Genomic DNA, 24,366 nt, shown 5'->3' with positions numbered 1-24,366 from the left:
ACACCACTGTCATTCATCATTCATTCAATACAGCTTTATGGACGATAAATACAAAAATATTGTGCTAGTCGCTGTAGGTGATTCTGATTTATCAGACTCAGATTCTCCTCTCAAGGAACACAGAAACTAGTGGTAATAGCCATAAATGTGTAGTCAGAAGCTGGAACGATAAGGTATGAATAAACTATTATGTGATCTGGTGAGGATCAGTGGACCCTTGGTAGAAGAGGTGACAATTCAATTCTGCTCCAAAAGGCAGAAAGGATTTGTACATAAGTCTTAGAGTTTAAAACATGCAGTCCAGGGTTACAGTAAGGTGAACAAAGGCACTGGTCTTAGCCCTCAATAAATTCTAGTAAGTTTCAGGGTTTTTTTTTTTTTCGTAACAAGGTCCATCTTTCACCTGTGAATCTCGCAGACTTCTACTGTTCCCTCTAGAATGCCTGTCCTGGACAAAATTCATGTAACTTGCCGGAAGGCCTTGCTTGATTCACTCCAGGCAGAGTGAAGGACTGCCTCCTGTTTCCATGGTTCCCTCCTCGCCCACCCACTTTTTCAGGGCACTTATGACACATCTCTGTTTATTTTACTTCTTTGCCCCGCACCCTTCACCGTTTCTGATTTTGAGGAAAAAAAAAAAAAGGGCAACGCGCATAAGTGTATCTTCAGCCTGGGTACAGTGACAAAGTGCACAGTTGCCTGACAATTTGGGGTAAAGGAAGGGAACACCTGGCATATCCTCTTTCTTCCTCTGCCAGACGCCTGCCCACAACCTTCTTGCAGATTCAGCAGTGAACGTCACGTTCTCCACGCACCTGTAGCTCTTTCTACCACCCCCTAGGCATGTAGGCATAGACCAGAAAGGCTGTGTCTGATTCCTCTCTATGACACCTGGGCCCGGCACGTAGCGACCCGTCCACAGAGGGGCCAGAAGAATGACTTGCCGAGGCCGCGAAAGCACCGCGGGGTTTCCTCGGAACCAGCCCCACCTCTTTCTGGGTAGGATCCCAGTTGCTGGGCCCGTGACACTCAGGGCAAGACGCCCACCAGCCCCACTCCCTCCAGAGCCAGCCAGTGCCTTCCCATCCGCCCATCCGGCTGCAGGCCCCCATCCCCACGCCCCCACCCGACACCACGCAACCTCGTCCTAGCGCCTCTCTGGGCGTCACCGCGCGAGCCGCGCCACCTGCGATTGGCCAAACACGGCATAGCGCCATCTCGGCCTACAAGCGGCGCTCGCCCTCATTGGCTGGTGACGGCAGGGGGCGGTGACGGTGGGCGGAGCCCCGCCCCTCTGGTCCCTCGCCGGGGTCGAGCCCAAACGCCGGCGAGGCTCACGCGGCCGGGCGAATAACTAGGCGCCCGGCCGTTACTCTGGTTACTGTGGAAGCGCTGCGCTGGGAGGGCTGCCGCCGCCCGCGAGGGATGCTGGTGATGAGTCGATCGGGAGCCGCCGCCGCAGCTGCTCTCTGAGTGAGGAGCGCCCTGGAAAGTGCCGTTCAGCTGAGTGAAGGTTCGGGGACCGGTGCCTCAGGAGCCGCGGGGAGGAGGAAGTCTGGAGGTGGGGGCTACGCTTCCCAGTCCTGGTGCCGCAGTCTCGAGTCCGAGGCCATCTTTGGTGGGAGAAGGCTGCCCCGTCCGACGTTTGCCTCTGAGCGTGGAGGTCCCGGGCAAGAGAAGGAGCTTTCTCCGCGCTGTCTCAGCCCTCGAGCTTTCCGACCCGGTGAGGCCGCAGTTCCCCAGCGCAAGATATTTCTTTGATGTTTGTCTCCCTGTTGCTCTTCCAGAAGGACACCTGCTGCTAGTGAGAGCAAAAGAGCAATTTCACTGCACAACAAACCAACAACAAAATTTAATACATTATCCGGAATTAACCCCCCAGGACCCCCAGCCCTCCCAGCACTCCCCCACCCCCCATAGATGGATTGCTTGAAAGGGGAGAGTCTGATCGGGAGCTGTTGGAGATTTTTAAATACTCTTCTTTAAATCCTGGAGAACGTTCTCGTCTTCACGTACTTTTATACCAACTTTGTATGATTTTGTAAATTCCTCTGATTTGAATTGTAACCTCGTGACGGTGTTTCCTGGACTTTAGCCGGTCCCCCGCGCTCCTTTTTGGCAAAACATTTTGGGGAGAGCATCTAAACACCAAAACCCTACCAGGGGAAAAAAAAAAAGGATCTCCTGACGTTGACCCGGAGTCACCGAAGAAGCCTTTAAACCATGTGGACTTTTCTCGGCATCGCCACTTTCACCTATTTTTATAAGAAATGCGGAGACTTTGTCTCTCTGGCCAACAAGGAGCTGTTGCTGTGCGTGCTGGTGTTCCTGTCGCTGGGGCTCGTGCTGTCTTATCGCTACCGGAGTGGGGCCCTCCTCGGGCGCCGGCAGAGCGGCTCCCAGTTGGCGGGCTTCTCCTATATTCTGTCAGCCTTGCCTTTCATTGGCTTCTTCTGGGCCAAGTCCCCCGCTGGATCAGAAAATAAAGAGAAGCTGGGGTCTAGGAGGGTAGGTTGAATTCGAAGTGGGCACATGTATGAGTGTCTTGTATTAAAATCAGGACTGCGATCACCCAGATGTAAATAGGGTAATTTAAAGGGTGAAAGGCTGCAAGTTAGATTTTCTGGTACGAATTCTGACATAGATGGTTTTGGTATTTTTGTTTTGTTTAAGCTCTTGACTGTTCTTGACCACATCCTTGGCTCTCTCAGAAATGATGGGAAACCTTTGTTTCATTTAGTGTTGGTGCGGAGCTAAACGAACTGGGTTTGATTAAGGAAAGGTGAAATGTTCAGGTCAGTAGGACTGAATCACTCTGTGATGGAAAAATAGTTTTATTTAAATCCTTTGGTAAGGATTGTGTTTGAACTTGGGAAGAAAGAAGAAAGCTGCTGCAGGTAAGCCTGTTGCTAATAAGAAGGGACAGCTGCCTGGGGAAAGTCACAGAACAGCTGGAAGAACTGGCAGAGTAAAATGTTAGGTGTTTTAAAGTCTTAGGCAAAACACTCTCCTCTCCCCACATCAGTGGAGCCTTGAGTAAATCAGTGTCCTAGGTTAGGTGAATAATTAATGTTTGGTCCCTGAGGAGACAGTAGAGGAGGACAATGGTGAGAGATATAAGAGGGGGAACAGATAGTTGAGGCCAGAATATATAGGGCCTGTTGGCTTTGGATGTTTATACTTTTCCCCAAGAGCACTGGAGGATTAAAGTATGCGAGTAATGATATTTGATTTTTACTTGTTATTTATTTATTATTTTTTTAAGTCTTTATCCAATTTGTTACAATATTGCTTCCATATTGTGTTCTGGTTTTGGCCATGAGGCATGTGGAATTTAGTTCCCCGACCAGGGATCAAACCCACATCCCCTGCATCGGAAGGCGAAGTCTTAACCACTGGACTGCCAGGAGAGTCCCTGACTTTCACTTTTTAAAAAGAACATTCTAGTTTCTGTGTGGAGAATGGACTGTAGGAGGCTAAGAATGGAAGCAGGGATGTGTGCTGAGAGACTCTTGCAGTAGGCCAAGTAAGGGATGCTGGTGACTTGATGTGAGTGAGTGTGGCCTACACAGTCATTTACTCCTTCAGGGTTCCTGAGCCATATAGATCAACACAGTTTAAGAAGAGAGGGGGTTTGGTTTAGAAGGTTTGCTCTACCACTGCTGACTGTGAGACTTTGGGCAAGTTACTAACTTTCTGGAAGAATCAGTTACCTCTTCTGTTAGGTGGAAACGGCACTAACCTTGCTGGTAGTTAGCGAATTGATTGATTTAATGTTTGCAAAATGCCTGGTACATAACTGTCTGGTAAATAGTAGTTATTCGTATTAGTCTCCATCTGTTAGGAACCTTTGGAATGGTGCTGAATTCAGTGATGGGGTGGGTGTGGGTTGGAGGAATGGGAGGATAAGGGAATCTTTAATCTTCAGTTTGAAGTCTTTGCTACTGTTACCTGAGATGATGTTCCTCAGGGCCACTGAGCACTAGTCCAGGAGGTTGGAATGCCATCATACTGAAGAGAAATTTGGCGGTTGGAAGTTGAATTACAGCAGTCAGTATTGGTTCCATTTTGCAAACACCCCAGGCTCTCTGCTTGTTTCCTTAATTCCTGGGAGTCGGTAGACTGTATTAAGTTCCCATTAGTGCTTCGTCTACTGACCAGGCTCTGAAAGGCAACTTGCTCAAGAGTCCTCCTTCCAGGATTGTGTATGTGTGTTTGGAAAGGCTAATAAATGATGGCTAAAATGACAAGTGAAAGTGGCTCAGGTGTGTCTGACTCTTTCTGACTCCGTGGACTGTAGCCCTGTAGGCTCTTCTGTCCAGGGATTCTCCAGGTAAGAATACTGGAGTGAGTTGATATTTCCTTCTCCAGGGGGTCTTCCTGACCCAGGGATCAAACCTGGGTCTTCTGCATTGCAGGTAGATTCTTTACCATCTGAGCCACCAAAATGACAGAAGGGGTTTTCAATATAGTCAGTTGTTCTGGCTATTAATACTGAAATAGTAGGTTCTGTTGTGAAAATGTAATTTTTCTAAGAGAAATGATTAAAAAAGAAAACAGTGGACAGGGCCCAGGTCATTATAGAGGCCAGATGAATATTAGATCATAGAGGTTTAAAATTCTAAAGGATTTTAGGTTTTCTCTCCTTTTTGACTGACAAAAATGTTTGTTCTTATTCCTAAACTGGAGGGCCACTTGTTTGACCAAGTTCTCTTAACAGTATCAGAATGGGGGAAAAAGGAAGGTAAATGTGTTCTTCCTTTTGGACGACAGAGGATAAGGTAGTTAGATGACATCACCGACTCTATGGACATGAGTTTGAGTAAGCTCCGGGAGTTGGCAATGGACAGGGAAGCCTGGCGTGCTACAGTCCCTGGGGTCACATGACTGAGCGACTGAACTGAACAGAACTTTTTGCCTGAGGGCTTCCCTGATAGCTCAATTGGACATGACTGAGTAACTTTCACTTTTTTGCTTGAGGTCTTTTATTAAAACCCTTTCAAAATGACATTTAACCTTATCTTAATTGTTAAGGTCAGAGAACCCCAGGAAGATGGTTCCTTGCAATTCTGTGTATGAATGTATTCATATTTGTGACTCCACATACCAACAAAAAATGCTTACTATAATACTGAATTATTCATTAAAAAAAAAACTGTAATAGGTACTGCTATGCTCAATGGGCATAAATCTCTCAAAACAGCCCTTTTTCATCTTGTAATCAAAGGTATGGTTTTTACTGTCAGCCCAACCAGTGATATCTTTAATGTTTGTTCTTATTCTTAAACTGGAGGGTCACTTGTTTGACCAAGTTCCCTTAAGAGTATCAGGATGGGGGAAAAGGAAGGTAAATATGTTCTTATATGTCAAGGACTAAAATTGCGAACAGGTTGAACTCCAAGGGACAGAATGAGTTATTCTCTTGGAATTGTAAGGTATGTATTCTCAATTAATAGATCCCTGGTCAGAATTTTACAGTCTTTTTGTTATATAAAAAGTGATTTTAGATTAAGATAGATTTTTCAGATGAAAATCAAGAGGGAGAAAATGAAGACAAATAGTGGAAATATCTAAAGGGTGCATGAAATCATATCAGAAGCTGTACATGATTTGTATCTGGTGGATGCTCAGTATGTATATGAAGAATTGAGTAAATAGGATAGAATTTTCCCTGTAAGACTTAGAAGTCCCTTGTAACCATATCTTATAATTGGCCTATTTATATTTCTAAATATGTGACAGCATTTTCTAAATATATTTGGAAGATGGAACATAAGTTTAATTTTACTGGGGTATTGTTATCCATTTTTGTTTAACCAGTATTTAGATATTATTGTTTTTTATATATGATCTGGATTTAAAAACATAACTGTTCATTTGGTTTGATAATATTTAGGGTATGTGAAGTGAAGTCGCTCAGTCGTGTCCGACTCTTTGCGACCCCGTAGACTGTAGCCTACCAGGCTCCTCCGACCCCGTAGACTGTAGCCTACCAGGCTCCTCCGTCCATGGGATTTCTTAGGCAAGAATACTGGAGTGGGTTGCCATTTCCTTCTCCAGGGGATCTTCCCAACCCAGGGATCGAACCCGGGTCTCCCGCATTGGAGGCAGACACTTTAACCTCTGAGCCACCAGGGAAGCCCATTTAGTTTTTACCTAAGATGCAAGTGTTCACTGTGCCTGTATAGTAGTAGTATGATTTAAAGACAACAAATGTGACTACATAATTCATTTTTTTTTTTAACAGTGCAAAAAAGGGACCAGTATTTCAGAAACAACCTTAATAGGAACAGCAGCCTCTACACTGACCTCTTCTCAAAATGATCCAGAAGTAATCATCGTGGGATCTGGCGTCCTCGGCTCTGCTTTGGCTGCAGTGCTTTCCAGAGATGGAAGAAAGGTGACGGTAATTGAGAGAGATTTAAAAGAGCCTGACCGGATCCTTGGAGAATTTCTGCAGCCAGGTGGTTATTATGTCCTGAAAGACCTTGGTCTTGAAGGTAGGTTCATAGTGATTTTTAGGAGTTAATGTGGCATAAGCAAGCACTCTGCTATGACTGGTAAAAGGGTATTCCATTTTATCTTCATGTATAAAGGTTACACATTTATCAACAAATTTGCATGAAAATGAAGGTAAAGGAGAGGATAAGCATGAGGAAACATGAAGTAGCCTTTGTGAGATAAAAGTGGCTAAAAAATTGTAATGGTCAAAGTTGAAGACTGGAAAACTTCAACTTGGAATGAGGAATGAAATTTAGTGAAAGGTGAAGTGAACTATCATTTGTAGAGTGCATGTGATGTATCTGTGATGTATCCTTTTATTTAAGGATCATTCATCCATTAATCCAGTGCTTTTTAAATACTCTTCATTTAGAAAGTATTTTTGCTGTTTGCTTTGTATGAGGTGCTATACTGGGTGCCAAGGATAAATTGGCTAATAAGATCAGTGATCCTGTCTTGGGGTTCAGAGTGCAAAATAGGTCTGGAAATTGAGAGAGAGCTTGCTTGGCATTTAGGGTGGGCATGATGTAGTAATTACCAGCATTGATTCTGGCACTAGATTGCCTGGGTTTGAATACAGCTTAGGCACTTAAAAAGCTGTGTGATCTTGGATAAATTACTTAACCACCTGTGTGTTAAGTTTGTTGCTGTTGTTTAGTCTTTAAATCTGACTGTTCGTGCATGGACTGTAGCCCACCAGGCTCCTCTGTCCATGGGATTTCCCAGGCGAGAGTACTAGAGTGAGTTGCCATTTCTTCCTCTAGGGGATCTTCCTGACCCAGGACAGAACATGTGTCTCCTGCTTTGGCAGGTAGATTCTTTACCTCTGAGCCACCAGGGAAATCTCTGTATTAGTTTACTCATCTGTAAAAGAGGCACATTTAGGGTCCTTGACTCATAGGTTATTAAGAGGATTAATTGAATTCAAGCATAAAGATAAAGCAGTCAGAACAATTCCTGGTATGTAGTAAGCACTATGTAAATGTTTGCTATTTTATTCAGTGTACTGAAGAGGAGACCACTGGGTAATGGGGAAAGGAGTGGGACTTGAGATTGAGATTGGAGAGTTAGGCAGCTTCTGGTCCTGCAGGACTTTGAAGGCAGTGGAACAGGAGTATGACAGGGTCCTGTTTATGCCTCTAAAGGCTTCAGAACTTGAGAGCTCTTCCCAATGATGAACACTTCTTATATCCCGACTCAGTACCACTCAGCATGTGTGTGCATGCTCAGACATGTCCAACTCTTTGAGACACTGTGGGCTGTAGCCCGCCAGGCTTCTCTGTCTATGGGATTCTCCAGGCAAGAATACTAGAGTGGGTTGCCATTTCCTGTTCCAAGGGATCTTCCTGACCCAGGGATTGAACCCATGTCTCCTGCATTGCAGAAGGATTCTTTACCCACTGAGCCACCTGAGAAGCTGCTCAGTACCTACATACATTCCTAAATCTGAGATTTATTTTACTTTTTAAATACTTGCATGATTTGACCCAAGTCTGCAATTCGCAGCTTGAAATTTCATTTCACAGTTTACCATTGAATCACATTCTGCACTTCAGTTCAGTCGCTCAGTCGTGTCCAACTTTTTACGACCCCATGAACCACAGCATGCCAGGCCTCCCTGTCCATCACCAACTCCCAGAGTTCACCCAAACCCATGTCCATTGTGTCGGTGATGCCATCCAACCATCTCATCCTCTGTCATACCCTTCTCCTCCTGCCTTCAATGTTTCCCAGCATCAGGGTCTTTTCAAATGAGTCAGCTCTCCGCATCAGGTGGCCAAAGTATTGGAGTTTCAGCTTCAACATCAGTCCCTCCAATGAACACCCAGGACTGATCTCCTTTAGGATGGACTGGTTGGATCTCCTTGCAGTCCAAGGGACTCTCAAGAGTCTTCTCCAACACCACAGTTCAAAAATGTCAATTCTTCGGCACTCAGCTTTCTTTACAGTCCAACTCTCACATCCATACATGACTACTGGAAAAACCATAGCCTTGACGAGACAGACCTTTGTTGGGAAAGTAATGTCTGTGCTTTTTAATATGTTGTCTGCTGCTGCTAAGTTGCTTCAGTTGTGTCTGACTCTGTGTGACCCCACAGACAGCAGCCCACCAGGCTCCCCTGTCCCTGGGATTCTCCAGGCAAGAACACTGGAGTGGGTTGCCATTTCCTTCTCTAGCGGGAGCTTATTGCCAAGTCCAAATGGCATATGATGGTGGTTTTGACTAACACATTAGCAGAGCATGTAAAGAGAAGTGGACAGGTTCGTGACCAAATTAAGAGACAGGAATGGCTTGACTTAGTAAAGGATTGGTGTGAGGTATGAGAAGACAGGATATTAAAAAATTATTCTTAACGTTTTGATTTGAACAGCTGGTAGATGCAATGCCATTTGCTGATAAGAAAACCTGGAGAGGACCAGCTCTGGGAGGAAGTTGGGGGACCCATGGAGATAGACAAGTGGACTATTTAGTTGAGAATATTAATCTCAAGTGCAGAGGAATGAGTGCTTTGAGCTGGCTGGGGTAGGTATTTCAGAGATGTCAGCATGTTTGAAGTACTTAAAAGCCACAGCAGTGATGGAGACCAGCTGAGAGTGTGCAGAGAAAAAAGAGAAGACAGAATAAACCAAGTCCTGGGAAACTGACATTTAGAATTTGGGTGGAAGAAGAGAAGCTTGCTGGAGGACTGAGAAGGAGCCTGTAAAATGACAGGAAAGAACCAGGAGTGTTTGGTGTCCTTAATCCAACAGAGGAAAGTGTTTCTCGCAGGAAGGGATGGGTACATATCCAGAAAGGAAAGCAGCCATATCATGGTTTGCTAATGAAGGGTCAGGTCAGAACAGTGCATAGAAAGTGCCGTGGGATTCGGCCATTTGGAGGTTGCCGTGAGACTGACAAGGTGTTTCGGTGGAGTTGTGTAGACAAAACCTGGACTGAAGTGAACGGGAGATGAAAAAACTTGAGGCTAGCAAACTACTCTCGAGGAGTTTTTCTCTAACAGAAAGCAGAAACAGGGCAGAGGTGAAGTGTAGATGCGAGGGTACGGGAGGGGTGTTTCGGCACTAGATAGAGCGTGTCCGTGGGGTAGGAGAAGATCAGGCTGGCGGGGAGGTGACTAAAGGGGCGACATTCACTCTTTCATTTAACATTTATTAAGCATCGGCTATATTGTAACTACTGTTCTAGGCGCCGAGGCTACAGAAGTGAACAAAACAGGTTCCAGCCCTCACAGAGCATATATTCTAGGTGCTCGTGTAGAAGATGGTGATAAAAGATGAATAAATAAAATTTAGAGGATATATTATGGTTATAAGCCCTTCAGAGAAGACTCAGAAAAGAGAGATAGGGAGTGTACTTCTAAATGATGCAGCGGGCGGGGGAAGGGAAAGCCTTACTGAGAAGGTGGTGTTTGAGGGAAGGACTGAAGGAAGGGAAAGGAGAGCCCTAGGGCTGTCTGGAGGCAGAGAAGCTCTTTCCAGGCAGAGAGAGCATCATGGGATGAAGCCTGATGGGGAGGAGTGAGCCTGTGGCCTCTTTGAAGAGCAGGAAAGGAGAATTGTGTTGAATTGAGTGGTTTGAATTAGAGAAAAGGTCAGATGGAGAATGGAGACTGGATTCCCTGGTGGCCCACTATATGGATTAGATTTTTATTCCAAAGGGAGGCCATTGGAGAATTTCAAGAAGAGGAAGTTACTAGATTTCACCTCTTAGAAGTATGATTAGAAGTATCAATTTAATGTATTCTTGTTAATGTGTAGAAGAAAAAGACTAGATCATGAATTGGCAAGTCAGAAGCAGGGAGACCTGTTAGAAAGTTATTGCGGAAACTGAGAGTTGATGGCTTGGACCAGGGTCATGGCCGTAGTGGTGGGGGACTTGGTCACATTCTGGGAATATATTTGGAAGGGAGAGTCAGTAGGACCTGCTGCTGATGGATGAGATGGTGAGGGGTATGAGAAGGAAGAGTCGTGGTATTTAAAGAAGGCTAGATGGCGTTGCCAAGAAGAGGTGCAGGACGACTCCTGGGGTACTCTAAGGTAGAGAGCAGGTCAGTGAGAGCAGGAGTTGAATAAGAGGGCTGAGACTGAGAAGGGGCAGACAGAGAGGAAAGGCAAGAGACAGCAGGGCCCTGGCCCCAGCGGAGAGGGTGGACTGCGAAGAAGGCAGGCCCCCGGCCTCTGCCCTTTCCCTGATCACCACCCTCCATGAGAGGGTCACCAGAGACAGGTGGGACAGAACCCTGAGGCAGGATTGTGTCACCTTTATCATTGAACATCAGGTGTGAATTTGATTGAGGTTTAGGATGCCATCTTCCTGACTGCCTGGTTAAGAAAGTGAAAGTGCCAAAGTCTATCATATTTGATTTTACCAATCAAATTGTGAAAGGCAGATGTTTCAAATCTTAAAGTAGACCTTATTTATATACTTTGTCTTAAGATAGCTAACCCAAGGAAAAATTTTACTATGCCACTACTGTATACTTTTTACATGTTCTGGTGTGTTCTCAACTGGCTAGTTTTAGCACTTAGAAGTTCTTGCAGAACTTCTAAGAAGGAAATGGAGAAGAAAATGGCAACCCACTCCAGTGTTCTTGCCTGGAGAACCCCAGGGACGGGGGAGCCTGGTGGGCTGCCGTCTATGGGATCACGCAGAGTCGGACACAACTGAAGCGACTTAGCAGTAGCAGCACTTAGAAGTTCTTACATAATATGAGTTAAGAAAAATAAGTTTATTTCAGTAGCTGGACAAAACAAAAGTGGAAATACTAGATGGATTTCAAACATGTAGGCCGGTAAAGATTGGCAGTTTGCCGAGATCCAAATTGAATACACTGCTAATTGGCAGCTTCTATGATACCTGTGTACTTTTCTCTGACTGAATTTTAGCTGGAATAATTTAGAAGCCAAACCAAAAAACTAACTTGGCTCGTAGGTGGGATGTTTGACAAGTATTCATCCAGCTTGTCCCTGACTGGACTTTAAATGTAACTAAAAAGCATATCAGAAAAAAGCTGATTTATTTTGATCTTGGCATAGATATGTGGTAAAATTGTGTATTATAAAGTTTTTCTTTCATCAGAAATGAAATTATTTTAATAGACTTAATCCTCAATATTGTATTTTAATGTATTTAAATATATTTGTATTATGTGACTTTTAAAATACATGCTAAAGTCACCTTGCTCACAAACATTTCTAATACTCTTATCCATTCTTTATCATAATTTTAAGCCTGTTCATAGTATTTTCTCAGTTAATATTTTATAATGTACTTTACCTACTTTATATTCATATTTAGGTCATTTACAGTTATTCTTTACATTTATTCTTTATTATAGGTAACATGAATCTGTTTTTGTATATAGTTTCAATAATTACTAAAAATATGAATTGTATCTTTAGGATGAATATCTTAGATGGATTACAAGGCTAATATTGTTACATTAAAGGGTGCTAACTTCTTGGTTCTTGATAGTTTTGCTGTACTTATTTTCTAAAATGTTACTAGTTTATGATATGACCAGTAATATATATAATTTATCCATTTTATCATTATTTCACCAGCAACTTTGATAGATTTGGTGTCTTCTTGTTTCAGTTTTATTTCATTGATTTGTTTTTTTTTTAAATCAAGTTTTGAACATTGTTTTCCTGACATGTTCAATGTTTCTCCGTAGTATGAATCATCTGTACATTTTCCCTGTTATTATTAGGGTCTGAATATTTTTCCTATGAATTTTAATGAATACATTTTATATGTATATATTTATCTTTTATGATATTACAAATTTGCTAAGACAATTATCTTCCAGAAGCATTAAGGTTCTGAAATAGTTCTGTTACTGTCCAGTCCTCCAAATGGCGTCATAGCTTTATGAACGCAGAAACTCATTTTCCACATCTGTGTCCTGTTGGTGGTTAGTGTAACTCTGGGCATATAACAAAAAACTGACTTTTTTAAAAAACTATTGTTTTGCAGATACAGTGGAAGGTATTGATGCCCAGGTTGTAAATGGCTACATAATTCATGATCAGGAAAGCAAAACAGAGGTTCAGATTCCTTTCCCTCTGTCAGAGAACAATCATGTGCAGAGTGGAAGAGCTTTCCATCATGGAAGATTCATCATGCGTCTCCGGAAGGCAGCCATGGCAGAGCCCAAGTAAGGCTCAGCTTCCGATTTTGCTGTTAAACATGTTTAACTTGGCCTTTGTACAAATACTGTTTTATGCATTTTCATAAGTGTTTGGGTATAGGTTAGAGCATAGCTGCTCTACTAGAATAAACCATAAGTTAGAAGAATGTTAATTCTTCAGCCTTTGTTCAGAATATCATATAGATTGTTTGAATGATTATAACTATAGAGAATTTTCCTATGATTCAATGTGTGATTTTTATGTGGTTCGAAATAAGAGGATGTAGTCATTGTAATTAAGTTCATATTTGGAAGTTGTGGGATATGTGCCCATTTGGGAGTTGGAGTTTGTGGTTATGGTGCTTTTTATTAAAAGTCAGGACAGAGGAGTTTAAAGGGAAAATCCCTGTTGCATTCATACTAAGGACCTGGACTGACAGGACTGGCTGGGTGTCCCTCTCTCTCTCTCTGAATTATAATTGATGTACAATAGTATGTAAATAAAAGATGTACAGTATAGTGATTGACAGTTTTAAAGGGCTTCTTCTTTTAATTATTAGCTTATATTTACTTCTAGCCCTGTACACTATAATTGCGGTTTAAGTTTTAAACATGAGAATCTTCATGTCATCGACAAAGGCTTGAAAGTGAAAGTGCAAGTCACTCAATCGTGTCCAACTTTTTGCGACCTCATGGACTATATAGTCCATGGAATTCTCCATGCCAGAATACTGGAGTGGGTAGCCTTTCCCTTCTCCAGGGGATCTTCCCAACACAGGGTTCGAACCCAGGTCTCCTGCATTGCAGGCAGATTCTTTACCAGCTGAGCCACAAGGGAAGCCCAAAAATACTGGAGTGGGTAGCCTATTCCTTCTCCAGCGGATCTGCCTGACGCAGGAATTAAACTGGGGTCTCCTGCATTGCAGGCAGATTCTTTACCAATTGAGCTATTGGGGAAGCCCTGATAAAGGCTTAAATGCTTAATGTTGGCTTAAATGTTGCCAAAGCAAAAGGAGAAATGAATTGATTATTCTTAGAACTTGAAGAATTTGATATCTATGAAAGTAGAATATATTCATTTTAGAAAAATAGAAAAATACTTAAAAATATAGAGGAGATTGTAAAAATTATCCATGATATATTTGTTGTATATATTCATCAACACAACAAAACTCTTGTGGGTGTGTAAAATTTTTCTGCGTGTATTTTATTTTTTAATGAATTGAGATAAAACCTCATGTTACTTTTTAAAATGCTTCTCTGAAAAGTCATTACATTAGTTACATATATTCTGTCTTAAAAAATTAGAAAGTTATAACCCCACCTAATTCTATAACCCATTGATGTTTTTGCTTTTCGTCATTCCAGCCCTTTTTCTATGTACATGTGTGTCCATTTTAGGGTAAACTGGAGATAGGAAAAAAGAATATTTCATTCCTTATTTAAATTTTTCAGTTGTGCTACCAGAGAATTTGTTTATTTATCTTTTAGTGCAAAGTTTATCGAGGGCACTGTGCTGCAGTTACTAGAAGAAGATGATGCTGTGATGGGAGTTCAGTACAAGGATAAAGAGACTGGAGACATCAAGGTGAGATGTAGCAGATATTAGCTTTTCATGAGAGATTTTTATTTTCTTTTTCTCCTACTCCTTTAAGAAGAGTAGGCCCACAAATTTATTATTCATCAAATGGACTGAGATCTCTCCAAACTCTCTGCACTAGATTGCAACACGTTGTTCTTTAGAGACTGCAGAATGCTGTTCAAATAACTTTGGAAACAAACTCCACGATGTTAACTGTATTAAAAACAAATGAGAAATGTACCCTAGCGGAGAGGTAGAGGGGAACTGGAAGATGCAAAAAGGAAGGATTCAAGCATGAGAGAAATAATTATAATAAAATAAACTATTGTTGAAATAAGAAAGATAAAAACTAAGAGACTCTCTGGGGAAATAGTTGAATAAAATAGTTTCCAGTATTTGCTCATGTTGGTTTAGAACAGAGGAGAAAGTCAAAAGCCTATCTGTTGATTCTTACATAGGGTAGCTACCTCCTAGGAATACACTCTAATGGGGCGATTGCAAGGTAATATAAGTATATACATCCATGTGTACAGAAATTCTTCTGTGCCGTAGCCATTGATTGAAAGCACTATGTGGGGTTAAAAAATTCTAGAATGTGGCTGGTCCTTGGGATTTGTAATATGATTCAGTTTTCTATGGGCTGTGCTTGCTTGTCCCAGTTTCCCCCAGTGTCCATCGAAGTGACTTAATCCCAGGTGGTTTGGAATGGTAGGACTTTGGTGGAAGGTGATCTCAAGGGGAAGTGTCTCTAAAGATGGGTCATTCATTAACCTCAGCCCACATGAGAGCTCCTTCATGAGAGCATTATCTCCAGGTACTCTGTAATGTCCCATAATGTGTTTAAATTTGCTTATGTACACTTTAAAAGAACAGTCTTTTCACTGTGTGTTTCTCACCATTTAGCTGAGTGGTCTTTGTTTTTGTTGTAGGAACTCCATGCTCCATTGACTGTTGTTGCAGATGGACTTTTCTCCAAGTTCAGGAAAAACCTGATCTCCAATAAAGTTTCCATTTCTTCACATTTTGTTGGCTTCCTTATGGAGGTATTATAGAAATGCAATTGTAGAAGATAAAAGCAACTTGAAATTTGCAAGTTATTAAAAATATTTTATTTATTTATTTTCCTAGAATGCACCGCAGTTTAAAGCAAATCATGCCGAACTTATTTTAGCTAACCCAAGTCCAGTTCTCATCTACCAAATTTCACCTAATGAAACTCGAGTGCTTGTGGACGTCCGAGGAGACATGCCAAGGAATTTAAGAGAATACATGACTGAAAATATCTACCCACAGTTACCTGGTAAGAATAGTATTTCACTGCATTGTAATCTAGTCTGTAAGTCAGTCTCACAAAAGACTCTCCATCTCCAATTCTCACTAAAGCTTTGTCTAAACTAGGCTGAAAGATGAGAATGGCAGCTGAAAAATTTCATCTAATCAGTCAGATACAGTGGAGCTGAATAAACTACTTAAACTAGCACATAAAAAAATCTCCACAGAAAATAAAACAGTTTCAATGTATTTTTTCATAGTAGTAATAAAAGTAATCATTAATGGTGAGTAATCATTAATGGTGGCATATATGGTATTTTTTAAGGTAGTCTGGATAGCAATCTAGATATCTGAATTCTTGAAATATCTCTTATACGTAATTTTTGTGGTTGGTTTTTGTAGAAATGATAGCTGCCATCTATTGATTGTCTACTATGTAAGAGGTGTTTTACAAACATAATTTAATCTACACAACCACCCGAGGTAGGCATTATCATGGTCCCCATTTAGCAGATGAGGAGACTAAGATTCAGAGAAGTTAATTAGCTGCTCCAAACATAACCCTTTAGTACGGGGCAGAGCCGAGGTTGGAAGCAGGCCTGTGTGCTCATACGTCCCTGCCCTGGGAACGCGAGCGCTATGAGGGGTCATAAAGATCTTTCAGTTTCGAGTTGAGTACAGAAAGGCTTCATGAGATTTAACGTCTTTGTTAAACTCTCACTAAAATTATTTTTTTGAGAATGGGAAGATGTAAGAAAGACAGGTAACAAAAATTATTGAGAATATTGATAAAATTGAAAGGAAAACTCTGCCCAAATTATGATTACAGTAATAGCAGATTATCCTGGATGTGAGTATATTTGTTTAAATATTCTGGGTTTTCAAGTTAGTTTTTAAAATAAGGAACATTATTTTTTAAACTAAGCAAAAGCACCGTTTACCAACAGAATATCGATAGAAATTAAGGTACACATGGACCAATTTAGATTTTTAATAATGACATTTTCAGTACTTCAATGCATTTTCACTCAGTTAAGCCATTTTGAAGCTTTCAGATGGAAAGAATGAGTTATGTGTATTTAGGAAGAGGATAATAATGTGGTATTTTTAGCATCTTTTTCTTTTACTGTAGATTGTTTTTTCCCCCCAGTCCAAAGCATAGCTGGAGAAGACTGCCCTGTGATCAGGGAGAGAAACGTTTGCAGGTTTTATGTTCATATAGGTTATGGAAATTCTATTCATTGGAGGAAGGGACTAGTTTCAACACAGTCATTCTGCTCTTGTTTTCCCAGATTACAATGGGAATTGTATGAAAAGCAAGTTCATTTTCTATAAAGTGGAAGCACGAAACTTTGAAACTGGGAAGTATCACAGAGATGAACTAATCTGTTTCATTCTAGATGAAGACACTAAAGCTCCTCAAGAGATAGTACTGTCTACATATAACCCCTTTTTTTTTTTTTACTGTACACATACCCTCCTGTTGTTTGTGAATTGGTGGTATATTTCATCTGTTCTTATAGAATATGGTGGTGACAATAAAATAGGTGTTAAATATATACCTGTTGGTAATCATTTGGAAGAAAGGTGGGTGGTTTTTTTCCTTGTCTTATCATCTCATCTGGATTTCTTCCTCTAGGTTTTTGATCATACAGCTCTGTATCTATTTACATTAATTTTTGCTTAGATTCCATAGCCATCTTTTAGCAGGAACAACTGTCTGCTTAATGAACAGTTCGTTAATAATTAGTTTTCGACTTTTCACAAGGGATATTTGTAACAGCCATCACAGATGTGTAGAATGTATTTGTGATGCTTGATAAGAAAATGTGATAATTTGAAATTGGAATGTTATACACCATTTATTTGGTGGGGTGGGCTTTGTTGCAGATCACCTGAAAGGACCATTCCTAGAAGCCTCTCAGAATTCACGTTTGAGATCAATGCCAGCAAGCTTCCTCCCTTCTTCACCAGTAAACAAACGAGGTATTATCTTACTGGACCAATTTTATAAAAGATATTCCAAGTATTCTAATTCAGTATTCCAAATGACATGTATGTGGTACAGTCTATAACGTGGTACAGAAAATAGATTATTGCAATTAGTGCATACTAATTAGTTTTATGATATTTTTTATTTAGTATTGAGTATACATAGGTCACTGTTCGAGTTATTGAAAATAAAAGTTAATTAAATACAGTCCTTAATCTAGAGAAGGCAGTTTTCCAGTGAGAGATGTAAATAATTTCAGAACAGTGCTGATAAATGCTGTAATGAAAGCCCACTCTTGGTGCCCCAGATTCACTGTGAAGGAGTGGGGTGTACAAGGCAGGGAGCGAGCCTGTGAACCAGGAAGGGTAATTAGGGGAGATGTTGCTCTGGAGACAAAGCTGGACAGTGAGATGAGGGACTTCTGAGTAGGCAGAACAACATCTGCAGACCCCAGGATGGCTGAGAAATGGTAGCACTTAAGTAGCTCCCTAGACCCCTGGGTCATAGGAGAGGTGGCAGAGTGGTAGAAAGGTAAGATAGTTAGCTTTAATCCTATAGACAGTGCAAAGTCATTGAAAAGTTCTTTATTGTTTATAATATCTTTATTGAGAGATAATTCACAGATCACATAGTTCACCCATTTAAAGTGTACAGTTCATTGGTTTTTGGTATATTCATAGGTTGGTGGAACCATCACCACAATTTCAGAACGTTTTTATCATGCTGGAATGAAAGCATGTAACCATTAGTAGTCACTGCTCATTTCCTCCCGAACCCCAGACCACCATTAATTTACTTTCTGTCTCTATAGATTTGCCTGATCTGGACATTGCCTATAAACGTAATCATACAATGTGGTCCTTTGTAACTGGCTTCTTTGAGGTTCATCCATGTTGTAACATGTATCAGTCTTTCATTTAGTTTTACTGCCAACTACTACTCCAGGCGTGGATATACTACATCTTGACTATTCATCAACTGATAGACATTTGGATTATTTCCACTTTTAGTTCATACCTGTGTATGAGTTATTGTGTGGACTTTTATTTTCACTTTTCTTGGTTATATTCCTTAGAATAGACTTGCTGGGTCCTAACTCTCTCTAAGGAGAAGGCAATGGCACCCTCCTCCAGTGCTCTTGCCTGGAAAATCCCACGGACAGAGGAGCCTGGTAGGCTGCAGTCCATGGGGTCACTGGGAGTTGGACACGACTGAGCGACGTCACTTTCACTTTTCACTTTCATGCATTGGAGAAGGAAATGGCAAGCCCCAGGGACGGGGGAGCCTGGTGGGCTGCAGTCTATGGGGTCGCACAGAGTTGGACACAACTGAAGCGACTTAGCAGCAGCAGCAACTCTCTCTAATGCTTTGAGCAACTGCCAAACTGTTTTCCAAAGTGGCTGATCCATCGTCCATTTCCATTAACGATATATGAGGGTTCCAATTTCTCCACATCCTCGACAACATTTATTAGTATCTGTCCTTTTGCCGTAGCCATCCTAGAAGGTGTAAAGTAACAATAAAAGCAGAAGGTAGAGAAAGGATTTCGGTAACATCTAGGATGTAGAATACATAACTCAGTGATTAATGGTAATAGGAGAGAGCGAGGTCTCTTGATGGATTTCAGGTTTCAGGCTTAGGTACTTTGCCAGCTATTTGCTGACATTGGACTTAGGGAAGTGTGGGGAGATAATGAGTTCATTTTTGGACACAGTGATGTGACGGATGGGAGGTCATTTGAGTGGCCAAGTGGAGGCCCATTGAAAACAGGAGTGTGGGGCCTGGAGAAGAGGTGTGAACGAGAGCTATTGATATACTGTGCTTCCTGAACATAAACAGCTGTTGTTTGCCATGGAGAGACATGCATCACAATGTTCCAGTCATAGAAATTAACTATAATACAAAGCAGAATGAAAGCCAGTGCCGAACTGATACAAAGAGCATGCTTTGGGAACATACCCCGGTTTGTGGAATTGGGAATGTTCCGTGGAGGAGGAGGAATAAAAGCTGGTTATAGCTAGTGGTTTCTAGTGAAGGTATTACACTAATACATAAAAAAACTTGGATTGAAATTTACAAGCTACTTTTTCATAAATTAATATATGTGTATTCTATAATTATATAGTATATTGTGACATTACAGAAAAAAATGATCCATAATTCTGCCACCTTACCACTTTTATTATGATTGTTTTATTTCCCTAAGAGAGAAAATTAAATACATGCTTTGTTTAACTGTCCCTCTAAGTCATGGGTCATGAACCAGGCTGACAACGGGCGGGAATCTTAGAGTCAGGACCGCAGTGAGGAGGTGCTGTACCTTGAGTCAGATTGCAGAGCTTTCTGCTTCTGTGGTTTTGATTCAAGGGGCTGGTTCACTCAAGGTTTCTTCTAAATTAACTTCTGATGTGTTTGGAATATCTGCATATTCCCTTAGAACCATATAGATCTCTATAATATGCAGGCAGCAAGTATTACTGTGAAATGCCAACGAATTCTTGATTTTTTTCCCTTGTAAAAGACTTGCTTTTTATGCATGATGCCTGTTGTGTTTTTTTTTCATGAAAGAGGCCTTACACATATTTTGACATTGTCTGATTGAACCTTATATTCACATGTGAGTTTTTTGAGGGCAGGGATCACGTTCCTGTCCTCACTGTATCCCTAGCATCTGGCACATATTAGTTACCCAATAAATAGTAATTGAATCAACTCTTGAATTTTTTGCCTGAGTAAATTTTTCAGTATTTAGTATTTTAGTATTCTTATTTACTAGCTGACATTCATAATGTTTATAAATTATTAACAGAGTAGGTTTTTGGGGGGGGGGTTTGTTTGGATCTTAAAGGATGCTCCAGGATGACATCATGATCTAAGTTCTCTTTTTACAGGTGTTCTTCTTTTGGGAGATGCATATAATATGAGGCATCCTCTTACTGGTGGAGGAATGACTGTTGTTTTTAATGATATAAAATTGTGGAGAAAATTGCTGAAGGGTATCCCTGACCTTTATGATGATGCCGCTGTTTTCCAGGTAAGATATTCTTTGACAAAAATATCTCAAAATAGATTTCTTTCTGGGGCCTAAGATGAATGGGGCTTTGCAGAGAAGATCTGTACTTGGGAGCATGGTCCTTAGTAGTGATTCTTAAATAGTCTTGTTCAGGATTAAGAACGTGACTTGCAACTTGTGAATCTTCTAGAATTTCTGGTTTGGAGGTTACATGGGCCACTTAGCCTCAGAGATGTAACTCGTTCCTCTGGAGATTTTTTTTTTTTTTTTTGATGGGAGTGTAAATGTTGAACAAGACATAATTTCTAGTAGATAGTCCTCAGGGTATCAGTTTAGGGGATTATAAACATAAGTTTGTGTTTTTTTTTTAAACCCTTACCATATAATAGGTGATCTTTCTCTTTTTCAGGCCAAAAAATCATTTTATTGGGCAAGAAAAAAGTCTCATTCCTTTGTTGTGAATGTCCTTGCTCAGGCTCTTTATGAATTATTTTCTGCCACAGATGGTAAGTGCTGCTATTTTTGAATGACTGTTACTAAATTATAGATTTTTAGCACAAGAAGGGAACTGAATTACAAAAAATTAGTAATTAGGCCAGAAATAGAAATGTTTCCTGAGTTTGCCAACTTCCAAGTCAATAAGTCCTTTTTAACTCCATCCTCGAGCACAATTTTGGCTAATCATCATGTATCCACCACTGTGTGTAGGAAACTGTTCCCTCCTTAGACAACCTTAGTACCAGTACCTCAGTCATGTGCCACTGTTTATTCCTCTGGTCCACATCACATCACGCGTTCCCCAAATGCAGAAGATTGTGATGGAAGATCTTTCTGACCGTGAGTTAAAGGGCAAGGTAGTGTTAATCCTTTTTCTTCCCAGACAGTAGTTTCAATTAACTTTTCGAAACAGTATTTTGTAAAATGAAAATGAGCTTCGTGTCAAACCTAGATTTTTGTCTCCTGTTAAAATGCATAAGCAGAAGGTATCCACCTTTTACTCGTGTGAAATATTCCCACTTTACTATAAGCCTTTTGTTTCTGTTTCCGTATGGTAGAGGCTGATGGTCAGTCTAACATGAAGGAAAACATGACTTAGCAGAAACAGGGCTAGAGATGGAGGAAAAGTCACCCGTGCCACTTCCCAGCCGTGGCCATGTCACGTACACATTAGTGAGCAGTGGGCTAGTGAAATGAGACCTTTAGGTTTTCAAAAATAAATGTAAGTCCCAATACAAAATAAAAAGTCTTTTTTTTTTTTTAAGAACATAACTCTAATCCCATTACCTCTGGTATTTGTAATACAAGAAAGCTATTTCTGTGACCTGGCTGGGGTGCTAGTGCTCCTTGCTTTGGTGATCTGATTACCGAGGATGACACAGTACAGATACTTCGTGCAGCCCCTCTAACCGTCATTCTTGCTAAAAGAAAAGACAGCGTGTTGTGATTTGCCAAGCAAATCTCTCTTGCTAGTTGAGCATGAAAGTTACAGTGGCTGGTTGAGCAAGAAGAGAACTAACTTTGGAGTTTTTCTAAGCTCTTCTTTCTAAGCTTTTCTCAGCTCTCGAGTTTCTTAGAGTTTGAATCTACCCACAAAACAACAGAGCTGTGAGATACTGAAGGAGGAATAGGCTTTATTGGAGTAAAAGTTTACCTGTTGTAATCTTTTTTATCTGTTGTAAAGAGTAATCGAGGTATACTTGAAGAACGTTAATTCTATACTATTAAAAAACAGTTATTGATTATACTATGGTGTGAGGGTTTAATGATTTTGAAAAGTATAATAAAATTGTACAGATATAAGACATTATTATTCATTTGATAATTTACTGCTCAGAGATATGCCCCAGGCATCTTAGAGACTGTGATTCTGGTTTCTAGAATTGTGTTTTTGTAAGAAAAGAATGTACAAAATATTTGGCATCACTTAAATGAATTTACAACACAGTCAAGGAGATAGCTTTTAAATAACTTGTAACTTCCAAGGCCTACATGTTTAGTAATTATTTACTAGCAGAAAAAAGTTTATTTATTTGTGAATTACTATGTAGTCTTCATTATGAAATTTAAAAGAAATCTTGGGTGGCTAAAATGCTAACACTAGATTTTTAAGAAATCTATGAGGTGTAATAAATGTTACATATTCATTTTTTTCTGACGTATCATTAGCATCCCACGTAAATGTATGAGTATTTTGATTGAGAGTAATTCTAAACTTTTATTTTAGATTCCCTACATCAACTGAGAAAAGCCTGTTTTTTTTATTTCAAACTTGGTGGAAAATGTGTTGCAGGTCCGGTTGGGCTGCTTTCCGTGTAAGTTGCTCTGATGACACAGAGGAAACAGATACTCCAGATTTTCTTAGGACTGTTTGGTTTATGCTGTGCTGCTTGGTCGCTCAGTCATGTCCGGCTGTTTGCAACCCTATGGCCTGTAGCCCACCAGGCTCCTCTGTCCATGGGGATCCTCCAGGCAAGCACACTGGAGTGGGTTGCCATTTCCTTCTCCAGGGGATCTTCCCGACCCAGGGATCAAACCTGCTTATCTTATGTCTCCTGGATCGGCAGGCAGGTTCTTTACCACTAGTGCCACCTGGGAAGTTTGATTTATGAACCACTGCTAATTGCTCTACCTGCTGCATGTCATCATTTTATTATTGATTAGTATCCCAATCAAAATGTTCCCAGAGAAATGAAAAAAGGCAGTATTCAATCCTGCATTTTATTTAGTTCTGGGCAACAGTGTTGATCCTGAGTTGGTGAGTAGATGAGGCTAAAACCCCTGATTAAAAGAGCAGCTTGCTTTTATGCCTGTGGGCTTATAGCCCTGACCTGATACATGGGAACCATGAAAAATAGAGAAGTTTATATTTAACATTGAATTTTATTGAAGTGTGGAACTCATGAAACTCAGCCCTGACGGTGCAGACATATGTAGAATTACTTTTAGAAAATCTGCAAAGTGAGATTCCTTATGGCTTTTCTCCTTTGTCCACTTTCTGAGTGTCAATATTGTTACCTTTTGAAAAATCTAGACTCCATAGGCCAGGCTACTTCAGGCTGAGATCTCAAGATTAATGAAAGAAAGCAGCTCAGGACGTACAATTCATATAAACTAAGATAAGTGACTGGCTTCTCTGACAGGAGTAAAGTCTAAGTAGTTTCTTGTAAGAAAAAATTTTTTAATTTGTCCCTTGACCAGCAGATACAAGCTTGTAAAGTCCCCTAAAATGTTGAGTGTATATTTACCTTTATAGATGATACACAATTGGAATCTCTTTATCAGTCAGTTTTAATTTTGGGGTCTTAATTATATGTATATGTATTTTTTCCCATTACAGATTATCTCCCAATCCTCTGGTTTTAATTGGACACTTCTTTGGCGTTGCAGTCTATGCCACCTATTTTTGCTTTAAATCGGAACCTTGGATTACAAAACCCCGAGCCATTTTCAGTAGCGGTGCTGTATTGTACAGAGCGTGTTCTGTAATATTTCCTCTCATTTACTCAGAAATGAAGTACTTGGTTCATTAAGCTTAAAGGGGAACCATTTGTGAATGAATACTGGGAACTCGCCAAGCCTGCAGTGACTTGGAAGAGAGTGTATATAGCACAGTACTCCTCCTGCTTCTAAAGTGGGAATTCTTGGACCAAGATTGGGATTGATTTGTTTTTGAAGTTATTTTGTATATAAACATACATGTAAATATATACTTTAGTTTGCAATTTCAAATGAAGGGTAAAATAAGATAGATATTTAAAAGAAATGATTGTTACCATAAATTAGTGCTAACATTGAGGAGCTGCGGTTTGTCTTTTGAATTCAGTATTTGGGATGAGTCACTGTGGGACATGCAAATAAAATGAAGAATGAA

At 40.6% G+C, this 24,366-nt stretch overlaps 1 protein-coding gene across 2 annotated transcripts; it reads left to right on the top strand.

Moving 5' to 3' along the window:
* Nucleotides 1-1,323: 1,323 nt before the first annotated feature.
* On the top strand, nt 1,324-24,366 carry SQLE (squalene epoxidase). Of its 2 annotated transcripts, NM_001098061.1 has the most exons (11): nt 2,129-2,508; nt 6,248-6,500; nt 12,482-12,662; nt 14,127-14,223; nt 15,147-15,260; nt 15,346-15,517; nt 17,380-17,475; nt 20,374-20,516; nt 20,905-21,001; nt 22,720-22,807; nt 23,833-24,364. In NM_001098061.1, the coding sequence occupies exons 1-11, from the start codon at nt 2,224-2,226 to the stop codon at nt 24,023-24,025; spliced, it is 1,719 nt and encodes a 572-aa protein (NP_001091530.1). In that variant the 5' UTR covers nt 2,129-2,223; the 3' UTR covers nt 24,026-24,364. The 2 variants fall into 2 exon arrangements, with proteins under 2 accessions (XP_024857366.1, NP_001091530.1); XM_025001598.2 differs by lacking the exon at nt 22,720-22,807 and having other exon boundaries at nt 1,324-2,508; nt 23,833-24,366.

The sequence above is a fragment of the Bos taurus genome, chromosome 14 (genome assembly GCF_002263795.3).
Source record: "Bos taurus isolate L1 Dominette 01449 registration number 42190680 breed Hereford chromosome 14, ARS-UCD2.0, whole genome shotgun sequence".
Classification (NCBI taxonomy): Eukaryota; Metazoa; Chordata; class Mammalia; order Artiodactyla; family Bovidae; genus Bos; species Bos taurus.
The sequence above is the reverse complement of the archived record's forward strand: the minus strand, read 5'-3'. Positions and strand labels throughout refer to the sequence as shown.

Coding starts and splice junctions, on each gene's coding strand:
- SQLE (NM_001098061.1), top strand. CDS start 2,224: ATGTGGACTTTTCTCGGCATCGCCACTTTCACCTATTTTTATAAGAAA. Junction 14,224..15,146: donor AAGAGACTGGAGACATCAAG/GTGAGATGTAGC, acceptor TTTTTGTTGTAG/GAACTCCATGCTCCATTGAC. Junction 22,808..23,832: donor CCGGTTGGGCTGCTTTCCGT/GTAAGTTGCTCT, acceptor TTCCCATTACAG/ATTATCTCCCAATCCTCTGG.